This window comes from Trachypithecus francoisi, unplaced genomic scaffold (assembly GCF_009764315.1).
Source record: "Trachypithecus francoisi isolate TF-2019V2 unplaced genomic scaffold, Tfra_2.0 Lachesis_group6, whole genome shotgun sequence".
Lineage (NCBI taxonomy): Eukaryota > Metazoa > Chordata > Mammalia > Primates > Cercopithecidae > Trachypithecus > Trachypithecus francoisi.
This window is the reverse complement of record NW_022681471.1, coordinates 22,202,981-22,221,526: the sequence shown is the minus strand read 5'-3', so window position 1 is coordinate 22,221,526 and position 18,546 is coordinate 22,202,981. Positions and strand designations below refer to the sequence as shown.

The window sequence follows — 18,546 nt, the reverse complement described above, 5'->3', positions numbered from 1 at the left end:
GCGTAAAAAGGCACGCAGGCGCACTGCACGGAGCATCGCCCGCGCAGCACACCTCACGCCGCACACCTCACGCCGGGCACGCCTCAGGCCGCGCACGCCTCACGCCACGCACGCCTCACGCCGCGCACGCCACGCCGGGCACGCCTCACGCCGCGCACGCCACGCCGCGCACGCCACGCCGCGCACGCCACGCCGCGCACGCCACGCCGCGCACGCCACGCCGCGCAACGCACGCGGCACTGCGCACACCACGCCAGTCCTACACTCGGCCCTGAAGAATTATTTTTCTTCTCTGGAAGGTGAACATTTATAGCGTTTATTTCCCAAATCTGGTAACATGGCAAAATATAACAGTCTAACTGAAGCTAACGAGGAACTCAAGGTCTTAATAGAGCAGAACCAGACCAGTGGCTCCGTGGCCGTTCACCCCTCCACCATAAACCCGCTCGGGAAGCAGCTCTTGCCGAACACCTCTGGACAGTCCAATGTCAGTATCGACCAGCAAGTGGTAATCGGTATGCCTGAGAGACCAGCAGCATCAAACATCCCTGTGGTAGGAAGCCCAAGCCCACCCAGCAGTCACTTTCCTTCTCAGAACCAGCCTTCCTGCTCCTCACCTCAGTGGGCCAGGCAGCACAACAGGAAAGGAGAGAAGAATGGCATGGGCCTGAGCCATCTTTCCATGAAGGTCTGGGAGACGGTGCAGAGGAAAGGGATCACTTCCTGCAAGGAAGTGGTGGGCGAGCTGGTCGCCAAGTTCAGAGCTGCCAGCGACCACGTCTCACCAAACGAGTCAGCTTATGTCGTGAATAACATAAAACGGCGCACCTACGATGCCTTAAACGTGCTGATGGCCATGAATGTCATCTCCAGGGAGAAAAAGAAGATCAAGTGGATTGGTCTGACCACCAACTCAGCTCAGAACTGTCAGAACTTACAGGTGGAAAGACAGAAGAGACTTGAAAGAATAAAGCAGAAACAGTCTGAACTTCAACAACTTATTCTACAGCAAATTGCCTTCAAGAACCTGGTACTGAGAAACCGGTATGTGGAGGAGCAGGTCAGTCAGCAGCTGCCGCCCAACTCAGTCATCCAACTGCCCTTCATCGTCGTCAGCACTAGCAAGAAGACCGTTGTCAACTGCAGCATCTCTGACGACAAATTAGATTATCTGTTTAAGTTTGACAACTCATTTGAAATCCACGATGACAGGCAAGTGCTGACGTGGATGGGCATGACTTTTGGGCTAGAGTCCGGGAGCTGCTCTGCCGAAGACCTTAAAATGGCCAGAAGTTTGGTCCCAAAGGCTCTGGAGCCGTACGTGACAGAAATGGCTCAGGGAACTTTTGGAGGTGTGTTCACGATGGCAGGTTCCACGTCTAATGGCACGCGGCCCTCTGCCAGTGACCTGACCAACGATATGGATGAGATGCCAGCCACAAGCTCCAATGGGTCTCACTACAGTGGCTCCAGAGTGGAGACCACAGCAGTCCAGGAGGAGGAGGAGGAGGAGGACAACAACGATGACGACTTCAATGAGAATGACGAGGATGACTGACGTCCTCTCCACTTCAAATTCAGCTTCGGGAAAACATTTAGGGAAAAGAAACTTTTTTTGTTAAATGTGAGGTTTTCTGTTTCTTTTTTGCCTACTCTCAAGAAGATATTGGTAAGCTATAGAATTTAGATGTGCACCTCTGATAAGCAAGCATTGTTTCCCGTATGATTAAGACGTGCTGTTGATGTGTGTTTTGATACCAGTGTGCTGACGCAGAAACTTTATTTACTTTTTAGGATTTTGTGTTTTCATTTTCTATTTTTCTTTAAATGCAGAGTTCATTGTTGTCCCTTAACAGTTTTTGCTGAGTTTAGTGAAGAAATTGTACTTCATTCACATCCATGAAAATAAAATGCTCTCCTGTTGTGCACAGTGAGTACCGAATGCCGTTTATTTGCCATGGGTTTGGATGGCACCCCCACTGATGCATAGCAAGACTCTTGAGTTTTCCATTTGTTCAGTTGTGCAGTGTCCAGAGCCCCAAGCAAATGACAGAATTCTATTTTCAGAACAATAAACACCATTAATCTTTAAAAAAAAAAAAAAAAAAAGGTAGGGACTTTAGGAGGTGATAGGCCATGAGGGCTGTGCCCTCATCAATGGATTAATGCTGTTATCATAGGAATAGACTTTTGATAGAAGGATAATTTCAACCCTATTCCTCTCTCTGTCTTGAATGCTTGCTTGCCCTTCTGCCATGTTAGGACACAGCAGGAGGGTCTTCACTAGGTGTCAAACATATGCTGGCACTATGCCTTTGGACTTCTCAGGCTCCAGAACCATGAGCCAAATAAATCTGTTTATCTTTATAAATTACCCAGTCTGTTATAGGAGCAGAAAACGAACTAAGACAGGATGACTGAAGGCTCCCAGCTGGCAATCAAGGTACATCTATCTATGCAGGAATCATTTGCTGACTGGAAGCAAGACGAGTAGATTTTCCTTTTTCTTTTTTTTTTTTCTTTTTTTAATTTTTTTAAATATATTTTTTATTATACTTTAAGTTCTAGGGTACATGTGCATAACGTGCAGGTTTGTTACATATGTATACTTATGCCATGTTGGTGTGCTGCACCCATCAACTCGTTAGCACCCATCAAGTCATCATTTATATCATGTATAACTCCCCAATGCAATCCCTCCCTCCTCCCCCCTCCCCATGATAGGCCCCAGTGTGTGATGTTCCCCTTCCCGAGTCCAAGTGATCTCATTGTTCAGTTCCCACCTATGAGTGAGAACATGCGGTGTTTGGTTTTCTCTTCTTGTGATAGTTTGCTAAGAATGATGGTTTCCAGCTGCATCCATGTCCCTACAAAGGACGCAAACTCATCCTTTTTGATGGCTGCATAGTATTCCATGGTGTATATGTGCCACATTTTCTTAATCCAGTCTGTCACAGATGGACATTTGGGTTGATTCCAAGTCTTTGCCACCTTGAATAGTGCCTTTTTCAAATCTGTGAGATAGAACAGTGGTGGAGCCTACAGCAGTGTCATGGTATGGTGAGAAGAAACTGGTTCAGAATCTAGGTAGCAAGATCTTGACTCATTAATATGAGAAAGTTGTACCAAAAGTGTGGCTGGGGGCAGCAGAGGGAGCTGTTGCTTTCTTCAAGCACAGTTTCACAAAGGGTCATCTTTCCAACCATATGCAGACCTGTCCAGAGTTCCAAGAAAAAATAGACACTAGAGTAATCACTGTGAAAGCAAGACCGTAAGACCATAAGAGAGGGCAGGTAGTTAATTACAATGAGATACCACTTCACACCCATTAGAATGGCTATTATAATTATTATTTTGAGGTAAGGTCTCCCTCTATTGCCCAGGCCTGCAGTGAAGTGGAAAGATCATGGCTCACTGCAGCCTCAACCTTCCAGGCTCAATCAGTCCTCTCACCTCAGCCTCCCGAGTAGCTGGGACTACAGCTACTCCACACCTAGCTAATTTTGTTTTGGTATTTTTTGTAGGGATGGGGTTTCACCATGTTGCCCAGGCTGGTCTCGAGCCCCTGGGCTCAAGCAATGCACCTACCTCAGCGTCCAAAAATGTTGGGATTATAGGTGTGAGCCACCACACGTGACCGTGACTGACTTCTTTTACTTAGCAAAGTGTTTCCAAGGTTCATCCATCTTGTAGCATGGATCAGTACTTCATTCCTTTTTATGGGTAACATTCCCTTGTATGTATGGATAGACTTTTTGTTTATCCAGTCATCTCTTGATGGACAGTTGGGTTGTTTCTACCTTTCGGCTGTTGCAAGTAACAATGCAGTGAACATTAGTATGCAAATATCTGTTCACGTCTCTGCTTTCAATTCTCTTGAGTATGTGTATATTTGGGAGTGGAATTACTGGGTCATATGGTAACAGTATATTAAGCCTTTTGAGGAACCCCCAGGCAGGTTTCCACAGAGGCTGTGAAATACTCACCAGCAACATACAAGACATCTTAGAGATGGTTTCGAGTAGTCTTGGGAGTAGAGAAGACATTACTAAGGTCACCTGTGTATAGTGATGGCACTGGCTGGTCCTTGTGTTTTTTTGAGTCGGTTTCTTTGTGTCCTGTCTGAAAACTTTTCCAAACCATGCTGAAAAACACATGCCTTTTTTCCCCCCCATCAATTCTTAACATAGTTGCCCCACTTTGGAAGGCTTTCAGTTCCTAAAAATTTCTGAGGAACGTTGGATCACTGAGAGGGCTGCTCCGCACCTCCAAGGGATATGCCACATAACTCCACTTGCCCTCCTTATCAGATGTGGACTCCATGAAGGGGTGGGCACTGCCATAGCCAGTGTTCAGCCTTTGACCTGCCTTCCCCTTGGTGCTGGCACCTAGAGCATCCAAATGAGCAGTCTCCTAAGGTCTGGAGCAAAGCCTTCCCAGCTAAGTGCAGCCAGCAGCCCCAGAAGGTACCTCCTTTTGCTTTCTGGCCTCCTAATGTGCTTTGCATTAAAATACCCATTTTGGCTTTGCCTTTGAGTCAATTATCAGGGCAGCAAATAAAAGATGAGCCATGAATATGTGGCCCATGGAGATGTAGTAGACAGAGAAATGACTGCAATTCATTCCAGTCAGGCCCTTTTGGTGTTTTTCCCACACACCAGCAATGCCTGGGACTGAAATGTGTCCTAGTCCGAGCTCCGCCACTAACTGGAGGTGCAATTTCAGCAAATCCCTTCTCTTCTCTCGGTCTCAGTTTCCCCATCTAATAAATGGGCAGGGAATCTCCAAGAGACATTTCCAACTCTAAATATTCTATGACTAACATTCAAGCAGAACCTGACTCTTAAGAAGCGCAGTGGGCATCCTCTCTGCGCACTAGAATGATAATCAGTACTTTGGAAGATATTTCCTTTCCTGGCAAAAATGGTATGAAATAATTTCTTTTATAACGATACTGGTCTCAAGCCCTCCAAAACAGAGCTCCACTCTTGAAATTTTATAGGAGAAGTTTTTATTTGCAGAATTTGACTGTGACCTTTGCTGAGGCAGAACATGGTGTTGAGGGAGGGGGAGAGGCAAATGGGGGTGGGAAATGCTGGATTGTGATTAACCAGATAATGAATCCCATCTGCTTTTAATCAGCCACTTCCTGTTCTCCCAGACCTCTAAACTTTTAATATTAATGGAAACAGATTTGAATTCTGGAAAGAGCTATTCTGGAAAATAATTGGATATTTACTAGGTGAAAAGTGAAATTGCACAGGCATTTCATAGGGTTAGGTATTTGACAGGTGCCGTTTTTCTTTCCAGTGTGTTGCATACCTCTGTTTTATAAACCAGTATGGATAGTGGTATAAAAGATTACGGATTTAGATGGTGGCAAGGCCTGGGAACATGTTCGGGGAATTGGTGGGCAGGAAGAGAGAACTTCAATTGGGGACAAGGCTGAAATGCTTTAAGTAGGAAAAAATATTTGAAGGCAAAGAATATTTCTTTAAAAGAAATATAGCCATGTTCATAAATGGAGATTGGAGAGAGAGAGAGAGAGAGACTGGCTTACCTATGAAGTCTAACTCCATACAAGAAGGTAATGCCTCCCTTGGCTTCATAAAGAACTTTGTAGTTAGAGAAGGCAGGAAGGCACTGGAAGAGAGTGGGGAGGTTTTATTAAAACAAAGCACAGAGTTCTCCAGGGTTGTAGGCAAGCAGAACAAATGGAAAGCGGATCTGCCAGAAAGCAAAGGAGGACTGCTCCAGTGGGGTGACTCAAGCCCTTTCGGTTATTTCCCTTGAGCTTCTCTCACTTCAGTCGTTACTACTGTGATCATTAGGATTCCCCACATGTTTCTTCTTTAATGGTCTGGCCCTAGTGTGGACAGAGCCCCCGCTTTTTTTGAGATGGGGTTTTGCTCTGTCACCCAGGCGGGAGTGCAGTGGCATAATCATAGCTCACTGCAGCCTCAACCTCCTGGGCTCCAGCAGTTCTCCTGCCTAGCCTCTAGAGTAGCTGGGACTACAGGGACACACCATCACTCCAAGCTATTTTTTTTTTTTTGTACAGATGGCATTTCACTATGTTGCCCAGGCTCAAGCGATCCTTCTGCTTCGGCCTCTCAAAGTGCTGGGATTATAAGTGTGAGCCACCACACTGGTCAACAGAGCACATTTTAGGGGAATTCCTTCAGAGACAGCTGAAACCTGCTGCCCCTTATCCACTCTCCCACTTTCCCCCCTGCCCGCTCCCTCTTCCCCTCTCCCCGTCTCCCCGGCTTCCCTCTCCCATCTCTCCTGACTCACTCTTGTCACCCAGGCTGGAGTGCAGTGGTGTGACCTCAGCTCACTGAAACTTCGCCTCCCAGGTTCAAGCGATTCTTGTGCCTCAGCCTCCTGAGTAGCTGGGATTACAGGTGTGCACCGTCGCACCAAGCTATTGTTTGTATTTTTAGTAGAGACAGGATTTTCACAATGTTGACCAGCCTGGTCTTGAACTCCTGACCTCAAGTAATTCACCCACCTTGGCCTCCCGAAGTGCTTAGATTACAGATGCACACCACCACTCCTGGCTAATTTGTGTGTGTGTGTCTATTTTGAATAGAGATGGGGTTTTACCATGTTGTCCAGGCCTATATTCTCAAACTCCTGACCTTAAGTGACCTGCTTGCCTCAGCCTCCAAAGTGCTTGGCTTACAGGTGTGAGCCACTGTGCCCTGCTTGATTTTCTTTTTCTTTTCTTTTTTTCTTTTTTTTGAGATGGAGTCTCGCTCTGTCTCCCAGTCTGGAGTGCAGTGGCACGATATCAGCTCACTACAACCTCTGTCTCCTGTGTTCAAGAAATTCTCCTGCCTCAGCCTTCTGAGTAGCTGGGATTACAGGTGTGCGCCACCATGCCTGGATAATTTTTGTATTTTTAGTAGAGATGGGGTTTCGCCATGTTGGCCAGGCTGGTTTTGAACTCCTGACCTCAAGTGATCTGCCCACCTCAGCTTCCCAAAGTGCCGAGATTGCAGCTGTGAGCCACCTCACCCGGCCTGACCTGATTTTCTTAAAAATATATATTTTAAAATTTAAATTAAGAAGAAAACACCAAGGGAATGCTTTACAAAGAGTACATGCAACACTCAGATCAGGTTACCATAGTGGATATTTTCCTGATGCTGCCATAATTTACTTGTAGTCCCAGAGACAGGTCTAGTTTTACCAGAATCTTAGCTGCTTTCTGGTCCTGCTAGCTCCCTGTCAGTCCCAATACGGCAGCCACCTTCTTATTTCCCACCAGAAGAGTGTGAGCACCCAGTTATCTTTTCCCTTTCTAACCAGGGTAGAAGGACTTGTTTCCCCAGTCCTATTTTTTCTCCCTCCAATCAGTGGTTCTGGTTTGCAGCTGAAGGATGCTCCTTGTTGACCATCAGTTGGTAGGTTGAGGTATGTCTTTCATCTGTGAGTATAATGTTGGCCACATGTGAGGCTGGCCAGCGAAGTCTGGACTGCTCAGTGCAGGCTGAGCCACTGATGGGAGAACAATTGAGTCCCACTTATTGATGAAGTAGCATATTTAGGTCTCAAGGGACAGACAGAATTACTTTGCAGGGCTTTATCCATATCCTTTGGGGAGGACACTGTAGGAGTATTAAAGAAGTAGCTTAATCATATAAAAAGCCTTCTTCTGAGGAGGAGTCTTGATTGGCCATATGTGCCATTCCGCCTTTTCCGTTTCTTTAGATAGTTACTTGGAGAAAAAGATAAAATGGTTTAGCTTTCTTGAATTCATGAAGAAAATGGTGTGCTTATCCTGAAAACTAACTTATCCTGAAAACCAGCTTATCTTGAAAACTGGACCTTTTAGACCAATGTTTTTGCAGATGAGGAAACTGAGGCCAATATAGAGGAAAAGACTTGTCAAAGTCATTCAGTAAATCACAAACATAGCCAGAACTAGTCTCTAGGCCACTTGCATGCCAGGGCATGAACTGCCGGGATAAGAACTTTGGGGAACCAAATTAAGAGAACCGAGGTAACTGGATTGCACAGAGACCAAATCCAGGACCAAGGGCATCTCAATAGTGCTTTCTAATTGAAAGTTCTTTTTTGTATTTTTGAGATGGAGTCTCGCTCTGTCACCCAGTCGGGAGTGCAGTGGCATGATCTGGGCTCACTGCAACCTCCATCTCCTGGGTTCAAGTGATTTTCCTGCCTCAGCCTCCCAAGTAGCTGGGACTACAGGCATGTGACACCACGGCTGGCTAATTTTTTTTTTTTTTTTGTATTTTTAGTAGAGATGGCGTTTCACCATGTTGGCCAGGCTGGTCTCGAACTCCTGACCTCAAGTGATCTGCCTGCCTGGGCCTCCCAAACTGCTGAGATTACAGGTGTGAGCCACGTGCCTGGCCCAAATTGAAAGTTCGAAATCTCCCGAAGTGGTACAGGAACCCAGAGCAAGCAAAGATCTCTCCATTCCCACCAGCTTCAGTCCCATCCTCTGGTCTCCTTGGTTATAGCTAAAAGCTGGTTCCTGGTGGAAAATTCCTATTACTTTCTCTCCCAATAATTGCTTCCACTTATATAGGATACTGTGTTTGTTCCAGAAAACTCACAGAAGGTATGCCTATTAGGCTGTTCTTGCACTGCTATGAAGAATAGTAATGTGACGTGCCTGTTCCCCCTTCGCCTTCTGCCATGATTAAAAGCTCCCTGAGGCTTCATGTCTCCTAGTCTGCAACTTGCCTGCTCCACAAAAGCCCAGCTGAGGAAACCATTGCCCATTTTATGGTCTGAATACTAATACAGTTTATCTGTGTGCCAGGTATTCACTTTGTGGAACATCTACGGTGTTTTTCTTTTTTATTTATGTGAGATTCACATGCATAAAGAGAACCATTTTAAAGTGAAACATTCAGTGTCATTTAATCCATTCATGTTGTGCAACCACCACCTCTATGTAGTTCCAAAACACTTCATCACCCCCAAAAGAAACTCCAGACCCCAAAAATAATAACTCTCCATTCTACCATCTCTAGCCTCCTCTAGCCCCTGGGAACCACCAATCTTCGTTCTTTGGCTGTGGATTCACCTATTCTGCGTATTTTGTATCATATATATGTGATCTTTGGTGTCTTCTTCCCATAACATAATGTTTTTAAGTTTCATACAAATTGTAGCATCATGCATCAGTACTTTATTCCTTTTTTTCTTTTCTTTTTTTTTTTTTTTTTTTTTTTGAGAGAGAGTCTCACTTTGCCACCTAGGCTGGAGTGCACAGTGGTGCAATCTTGGCTCCCTGCAGCCTCTGCCTCCCGGGTTCAAGCAATCCTCCCACCTCAGCCTCCTGAGTAGCTGGGACTACAGGCTCATGCCACCACACCTAGCTAATTTTTGTATTTTTTGTGGATACGGGGTTTCATCATGTTGGCCAGGCTGGTCTTGAACTACTGGCCACAAGTGATCTGCCTGCCTTGGCCTCCCAAAGTGTTGATGTTACAGGTGTGAGCCACTGCACTTGGCCTGCTTCATTCCTTTTTATAACTGAATAATATTCCATAGTATGAGTATACCACAATTTTGTATATCCGTTGATGAACATTTGGGCTATTCCCACCTTTTGGCTTTTGTGAATAGTGCTGCTTATGACTATGCGATGCATGTATTTGTTAAAGTACCTGTTTTCTAGCCAGGTGTGGTGACATGTGCCTGTAATCCCAGCTACTTGGGAGGCTCGGGTGGAGGATCACTTGAGCCTGGGAGGTCGAGGCTGCAGTGAGCTGTGATTCTACCGCTGCACTCCAGCCTGGGTGACAGAGCGAGACCTTGTCTGAAAAAAAGTAGCTTTTTTTGCTGTTGTGAGGAGTATATATCCAGGAGCAGAGTTACTGAATCATACAGTAATCTATATTTAAGTTTTTGAGGAACCATATGGCAAATTTTTAAAATTTTATTATTATTATTTTTTAAGAGATGGAGTCTCACTCTGTTGCCCAGGCTGGAGTGCAGTGGTGCGATCTCGGCTCACTGCAAGCTCCGCCTCCCGGGTTCACGCCATTCTCCTGCCTCAGCCTCGCGAGTAGCTGGGACTACAGGTGCCCGCCACCACACCTGGTTAATATTTTGTATTTTTAGTGGAGATGGGGTTTCACCATGTTAGCCAGGATGGTGTATGGTAAATTTTTAATATCATTTAGACTTCTTCTGACTACTTCTCAAGCTCCATGATCGTATTCTCCCACTCCACAGCTGGTAGATGCTCAGGGGATATTAATTGTTTTTAAAGTCAGTCTAAATCAAATGCAACTTTTCAAATAAATTTTACTGCAAATTTATTAGGAAATGCTTTCCAAAACCAAGCAGAAAATTATTTTTGGATTATAGACCAGCATTATCTAATACAATGTTTTGCACTGGCCAGTATCATAGCCATAATTAGGCATATGTGACTATTGAGCACTTTACGTGTGCTAGTGAGACTGAGGAAATAAATGTTAAATTTTATTTTATTAAAAATAAAATTTAAGTTCAAATAGCCATTGTGGTTAGTGGCCACTGCAGCTATAGACTGTATTCTCAATCTTTTCAGCATAATAAAAATCTGAAAAATTTCCCCAAGTATTATTTATTTTTCACATTAGTGGGGAGAGATAGCCTTGGGTATGCTGAAAAATAAATTTTCTTTATAGAAATCAAGCATAAATACTCATGCTGGTAAGGTTGTATAAAACTGACATTTTCAAACAGTGCTGGTGGCAGTGTAGTTTTTCAATGAAAATTCATTTTATTCATTAATTCATTCATTTATCCATCCATTCCTTAAGTGTTTTAGTGGAATGCTTATTATGCAGTAGGCACTGTGCTGTATATATACTAGGGACACAAAGATGACCAAAACATTATCCCTCCTCTCAAAAGCCCACAGTCAAGTAGCCAGGTAAACAATTGCAATACAATGTGATGATAATAATGGTTTCCATTTTTAAAGCACTGACTACATGCCAAGCACTGGGCTAGGGATTGTACAGACATTATCTCATTTAATCCTTCCAATAGCTCTGTGAGTTAGATATGATTATGCTCATTTTACAGACAAGGAAGCACATCTTAGTGATCGTAAGTAAGTGGCCTAATGTTGCCCCATGATTGCCACAAATGAGGTATATCCAAGGTATCGTTAATGCTCAAATACGGGAATAAGAGACTATGCCTAGAGTGTATGTAGGAGTGGGGGGAGGGAAACTGCACTAGATCTTGAAGGATAAGAGATAAGCCCCACAACAATCCATGTGATTCTACAGCCTTGAACAATTCTCACATACTTTTACCCAGTAACTCCACTTCTGGGAATTTATTGCAAGGAAATATCCAAAAGTATGGGGAAAAGAGCCCTGTTTGAATGAACTGTTTATTTCTCTATTACTTAAAATTCTGAACAATTGGGAACAACCTATACATTTAACAACAGGGGAATAGTTAAATAAATTATGGTCCCTCTCATCTATGGAATATTGATGCAACCAATGAAAAATTTTAAAATAATAATTGAGAAGACTGTAGAAACAACAAAAACAAAACACCACATTGTATATTCACTATGAATGCAGTTATGGAGAACATGGTTACATATGGGTAGGCCTAAAATAGAAACACAAAAAAAGGAGTTGTGTCAGGTTGTGAAATCAGGGGTAAGAGTTTTTCTTTTTAAAAAAAAAAAAATGTTATTTAACATTATTTTATCTTTTACTGTGGAATAAGTGAAAATTTTAAAAAGAGACATCAAGCCTTTTTTCCCCCTGGTTTTAATGTGACTTTACTTGTTCCAGAGAGTCATTTTCACTGGAAATTTTGAGATTTCTTTAAAAATGGATTGAATATGGAAAATCATATGTGGTCCATCCTGTTTTAGCCAAATCAGAATCAGTCAGTCCCTGGATAATTAAAATAAGTTGAGAATTGTTTTCTTTGCACACGTTTCAGTGGTCTTGATTTCATTGTGATATACAACAGAAATACATGTCTATCAAATATTTGCTAATGTTTATGGGGCCAAGTATTTGAAATAAAATAACTAGTGAGTGACAGTCATTTCATTTTTGAAGTGCCTGTCTTCTGGGACCCAAACTCGAGTTCTGAGTGTATTTCTTTTTAATTTAGATGATGACATTAATATAAATCCAAGTCTTTATTTTGATAATGGGTTGCTGCTGATTGATTAAATGTGGAAAAGAGATTAAATGTGTTTGTCTTTCTTAAGTTGCTGGAATGATATAGCTGCACAAATACAACCTCAGTAATGCTATTGCCTTCTTGTGATGTGGGGTAAGCTCTTCAGACACAATTCTATTACTAAAGAGACTGTTTCAAGCCTGAAATAAGCAATAGAGAGGGATCATTTTTGTTCAGGGTTTGTTTCCCATCCAGTATATAAGGTCGACTATTAGACCTAGCATGACATAGTAGCTAAGAGTCACATAGACCAAGCCTCAAATCTTGGCACTTCTGTTTGCTAGCTGTATGACCCTAGGCAAGTTACAACACCTTTCTATGCCTCAGTCTTTTCATCTGTAAAAAAAAAAATAAAAAATAAAAAATAAAAAGGATCAGTTATAGAACCAACTCTTGGATTGTTTTGAGTATTATCTGAGATAACACCTAGCTCAGTATCTGACATACACGAAGTGCTTAATAAATGGCAAACACTATTGTAGCACATAGAAGACATCACACTAATTAACAGGTTGTTTACTTGTCACTTTCCTCTGGTTATAAGTTACTTGAGGGCAATGACTCGTTCATCATTGTAGCCCCAGTCCCCCAGCATGTGGCCTGGGACACAGTAGTTGCTCAAGAAATGTTTGTGGGATGAATTTAATGAATGCCTGGTGATTTGTGGAAATACCAGAAAGCATGAGATGTGGCCCCTGCCCTTCAGGAGCTTACAGACATAATGGTGGGTGGGTGGGTGGGCATGGGGAGAGATACACAGGTTTCTGGGGGTTTGCAGGAACAGATAATTTAAAATAAAAAACCGGGTTCGAGTACTAGTTTGGCTTGCTAGCTGTGTGGACTTGGAAATGTCAGGTAACATTTTTGAGCCTCAGTTCCTCAACCTAAAGTGGGAATCATCAACGATCATCGTCTTCACAAAGGTATTATGCATTTATGTGATAAATGTATATGAAAGTGCTTTGTGTACTGAAAAGCAGGATATAAAATTTAAAAAGTGTTACTACTCTAAATAACATCAGTACTATGCTGGAAATTATAAGTTCCAGACCTTATTAGCTTTAGGAGCTATAGGAGCTCTGAAAAGAGAAAAACTCCAAACCGACGGTTAATTAGATTACTATTATCGTATTGTCTATTAAAAAATAATATTCATTATTCACCTTTTAGAGATAAGGCCTATGTAGTGGCCTGCTTTTTATTATTTTGCCTAATCCAGGAGTTTCCAATCTTTTGACTTCCCTGGGTCACATTGGAAGACAGAATTGTCTTGGGTCACACATAAAATACACTAACACTAACAATAGCTGATGTGCTAAAATAAAAATGGCAAAAAAACAAAAAAATCTTATAATGTTTTAAGAAAGTTTACAACTTTTTGTTGGCCACATTCAAAGCCATCCTGGCCTCATGCAGCCTGGGTTGGACAAGCTTGGTCTAATCTTTGTGCAAATTGTTTCTAAGATTGAAGCAGTTGGTTGGGAACTCTTTTGAGATTGCTAAATTTTCCTTCTGCTGAGGTAATGAATGATGTAAAAACAATTTGGAAGTGCGGTAGTGAAATTAAAGTCTGGAGTTTTCCGTAACATACACTTTCAAGTCCCTCTCATTGCTCTCATCTTCCGAAATGACTCTTCGAATTCTTTCAGCCACTGAGCTGTGCTCGAAATACCAAACTGATTTACCTGAAGAGTGTGTATGGAAAGTGGATAGATGGGCACAGAAGGGTTAATTCTGACGTTGATTTATTACTGAAAAAGGAAGATACTGTATCACATGGCAGATAGCAGGCACTGAAAGAAATCAAAGTATTTTACAGCAAATATATTTCTTTGACATATTTTGAAATAGCCGTGCTAAGCTGTCTCTTGGCGAGGGAAATCTACATTCTGTAGAGAATCCTCTTCCCTTTCCGGGTATTTCCTCTGATCCTGGAGAGAATTAACTGAGAGTCTGGCACTTTTTTATTTTTTTATTTTGTTTTTGAGACAAGGTCTCCCTTTGTCACCCAGGTTGGAGTGCAGTGTCATAATCATGACCCACTGCAGCCTTGACCTCCAGGCTCAAGCAATCCTCCTACCTCAGCCTCCTGATTAGCTGGGACTACAGGCGTGCACCACCATGCCCAGCTAATTTTTGTGTTTTTTGTAGAGACGGGATTTCATCATGTTGCCCAGGCTTATCTCAAACTCCTGGACTCAAGCGATCTGCCAGGGTTTTTATATAATTAAGTAAACAGCTTGGTCTCCCTATCTTTTGCCCCTCCGTTCTTCAGTCCATTCTAAACAACACTAGCAGATTAATTGTCCTGAAGCACCAAGTTAAGAGTGGCATTTCCCTCCGTACTAGAGTCCAGTGTCTCCCCATTACCAACCACCCTCAGAGCTTCCCAGCCTAGCAGTCAAGACCATGGCTGAAGTCTTTGTAGGCTTTTGTTTGTTTATCTGTTTGTTTTTGAGACAGAGTCTCCCTCTGTTGCCCAGGCTGGAGTGTGGTGCCATGATCTCGGTTCACTGCAACCTCCGCCTCCCGGGTTCAAGCGATTTTCCTGCCTCAGCCTCCTGAGTAGCTGGGACTATAGGTGTTCACCACCATGCACAGCTGATGTTTGTATTTTTAGTAGAGATGGGGTTTCACCATGTTGGCCAGGCTGGTCTTGAACTCCTGACCTCAGGTGATCCACCTGCCTCAGCCTCCTAAAGTGCTAGGATTACAGGTGTGAGCCACCACGGCCAGCCATAAGTGTTTGTAGTTTTACAGTGTTCTATCCCAAGGGATCACTAAATGCTAACAGCCAAGGTATCCCTTTTGTTATTTCCTGAATACAACATTTACTTTATGGGAAAGTACTTTGGAAGGGAAGAATACAAGAGAGGAAGGGAAAAATGGAGAATTACCAGGGATATTTCAGTATGTGCGCATGCAAGTGTGTATGTATGTGTACACGTGCACACATGTGATCCAGCCAACTTTTCTCACGTTCTAAGAGGACTTCCCCATGGATGAATAGCTGGAAAGAGCCACTTCTGTAGTCCAGGTTGCTGCCAACTGAACCATCGTTATTCCCTCCGCTTGCTTTCCATTGTTCTTACCCCTGCCCTTTGGCTCACATTATCCCTTCTGCCTAGGGTGTTCCATTTTAAACTTCTCCTCATATCCACCTATGAAGGTCTTACCCAGCCTTCAAGGCCAGGTTCAATTTTCACCCTGTAGGAGATCCACCCCACACTCCTTCCATCCCTTCTGAGCTCTTTATGTACTGCACATGCAGCATCAATCTTTTCTGACCCTGTATTTTTGCATTTTGAGGTTTTCCTCTACTAGCAGGGTCACCAAATTCAGTTGTTCTAGTTGTGCCCTATATAAATGTGCCTGGCTGAGGGGACAAATAGGGGCTGAAATCCACCTGCCAAGCCACCCTTGGAGGGAGCATCTTTTCTAATGCACATGAAGATACGGTATGTGACAGCAGCTCTGCCTCTTAGATTATCAGCTCCTTGAGGACAGGGACTAGATCGTAAACATCTTTGTGCTCCTCCTAGTCCTTTGAGCAGTGCTCACCGGAGGCCCTCTTGTGGGCATCAACCTGGACTCCTTCTCTCTGTCTCACTCAACGTATCCAATCAACCACTCTGTCTTTTTGATTCCACCTTTTAACTAATTCACAATCTACACATTTCTCTCTCTTTCCTTTGCTGCCTCCCTAAGGTGTTCTTTTCTTGCTTAGAATTGAGTAGTCAAACAAGCTTCTCAGGCTCCTGTCTCATTCCCTTTCTACACATTCTCCTTGCAGCTGCCAACTAATCTAAAATAGAAAGCTGACCATGTTACTCCCCTTCATCACGGCTTACAGGATCCTTCATGGTCTGGTTCTGCCCCAGCTTCATTTCTCCCTCCCCACAAGCCACCCCTTCTCCACCCTAGGTTGCCTAATCTTTTTCAGTTCCACAAAGATCTTATGTCCTCTTGCTTTTGTCCATACAATTCTTTCTGCTTGGAATTTTTCCTACAAGCTGCTGCCTTTAAGAGAAACACTCCTATTCATTTTTCAGGTCCCACCTTGGACATCACATTCTCCAGTATCCAAAATCAACCCAAGTTCAGGCTAGATGCTCACGCACATACACCCTGTACTTCCCATATTACACAGTATTGCAGTTGTCCATTTATATCTCTCTCTTTCCCCAGACTGTTAATTCTCTGAAGGCAGAAAGCATGCCTTTCTTACTCATGATTATTTCTCTCACCCTTCCCTTCTTAGAGTACCTGATACACAGTAGGAGTTCATTAGTTATTTGTTGAGTGAAAACATGAATCCCAGAGGCTCACTGGTTCTCATTCAAGGAGAGCTCTTTTGCACACGAATTCAGATGGTGCTAGGATAAATTTAAATTTATAATAAGGAATAAATTTTTTTTAAGGATTGGCTATCTTTCATCAACAAAGAATTTGATACATACCTAGCTGCACCAATTCAGACATACAAATCAAAATGGAGAGTGTGTATTTCAGAAAAAAAAAGAAACCTTGCATTGTTTGAATTTAGATAGAGCATTTAGGAAAATTATCCCCCATTCTAGCATTCCTTTCACTGTTGTTTACTCAGTGGCTATGGTTTTCTTCTTGATTTAGTGGTGGTGGTTTTTCCCCATAGCTTGAAATGTCTTCAGTCAAAGTAGCATTTATGAAAACCCCCAACCATATGTGTTCACTCCATAATCTGAACTCTTCCTTAAGTCCCTTACATGGTTCTCATCATTGTACCAAGTGTTGCAATGATGAGACAAGGCATCTTACTTCCCCTCCTATTTTGTCAGCTCCTTGAGGGCAAGAACGGTCTTCTTTCATTTTCTTAATAAGTAGTGGGAACCAAGGCATATTTGTTGAATGAATAGATAGCATAAAGAATCCGTCTTGGGAGCAGAAACTCTCATCTGTGGCTCAGGCATAGGCCAGGACTAAACAACCTCTAATGCAATATACAAGACACAGTCACTAGTCTGTGCTTCCCTATCCCCACCAGTAGTCATTCCCATCTAAAATAATTACATAGCCAATATTTATTTAATTAGAACTTAACTACACTGAAAGAAATAAATGTAGACAAAGTGGTCATCAAAATTAAAAACTTGTGCTCAGCAAAGGACACAGTCAAGAAAGTGACAAGACAACCCACAGAATGGGAAAAAATATTTATAAATCATATATCTGATAAGGGCCCAATAACCACAGTATATAAAAATTCAAATAATGCAACAACAAAAAGATAACAAAACCAATTAAAACATGGGCAAAGAATCTGACAGGTGTTTCTCCAAAAAAGTTATGAATGGCCAACAGACACCTGAATAGATGCTCAACATTATTAGCCATTAGAAAAATGCAAGTCAAAACCACAATGAGATACCCCTTTATAACTACTAGGATGCTCATAATAATAGAAAATAAGTGTTTTTCAGGTCGGGCATAGTGGCTCACACCTGTAATCTCAGCACTTTGTGAGGCCGAGGTGGGTGGATCACCTGAGGTCAGGAGTTCGAGACCAGCCTGGCCAACAAGGTGAAATCACATCTCTGCTAAAAATACAAAATAAGCTAGGTGTGGTGGCACATGCCTGTAATCCTAGCTACTTTGCAGGCTGAGGCAGGAGAATCACTTGAACCCAGGAGGTGGAGGTTTCTGTGAGCCAAGATCACGCCACTGCACTCCAGTCTGGGCAACAAGAGCAAAGCGGTCTCAAAAAAACAAAAAAAAAGAGGTGTTATTGAGCATGTGGAGAAATTGGAACCCTCCTGCATTGCTTGTGGGAATGTAAAATGGTGCAACAACTTTGGAAAACAACCTTGGCAGTTCCTCAAATGGTTAAATGCAGAGTTACAATACAACCCAGCCATTCCACTCCTAGGAATGTAACTCAAAGAAGTAAAAAACAAAAATATATTTGCACAAAAACTCATATGCAATGATAGAAAACACTATTTATGATAGGTAAAAAGTGGAAACAGCCAGGTGCAGTGGCTCACGCACCTGTAATCCCAGCACTTTGGGAGGCTGAAGCAGGCAGATCACTTGAGGTCAGGAGTTCAAACCAACATGGTGAAACCCCAATTCTACTAAAAATACAAAAATTAGCTGGGTGTGGTGGCACACGCCTGTAATCCCGGTTACTCTGGAGGCTGAGGCATGAGAATCACTTGAACTTGGAAGGAGGAGGTTGCAGTAAGCCGAGATCATGCCACTGCACTTCAGCTTGGGTGGCAGAGTGAGACTCCATCTCAAAAAGAAAAAAAAAGAAGTGGCAACAACTCAAATGTTTATCAACAGATGAGTGGATAAACAAAA

The 18,546-nt window shown here is 42.9% G+C and overlaps 1 protein-coding gene across 1 annotated transcript; it reads left to right on the top strand.

Moving 5' to 3' along the window:
- The first annotated feature begins 248 nt into the window (after positions 1-248).
- TFDP3 (transcription factor Dp family member 3) lies at positions 249-1,924 on the top strand. The gene has a single exon (XM_033201317.1). It carries the CDS (start codon positions 338-340, stop codon positions 1,556-1,558), a length of 1,221 nt encoding a protein of 406 aa, XP_033057208.1. The 5' UTR covers positions 249-337; the 3' UTR covers positions 1,559-1,924.
- The last annotated feature ends 16,622 nt before the right edge of the window (positions 1,925-18,546 follow it).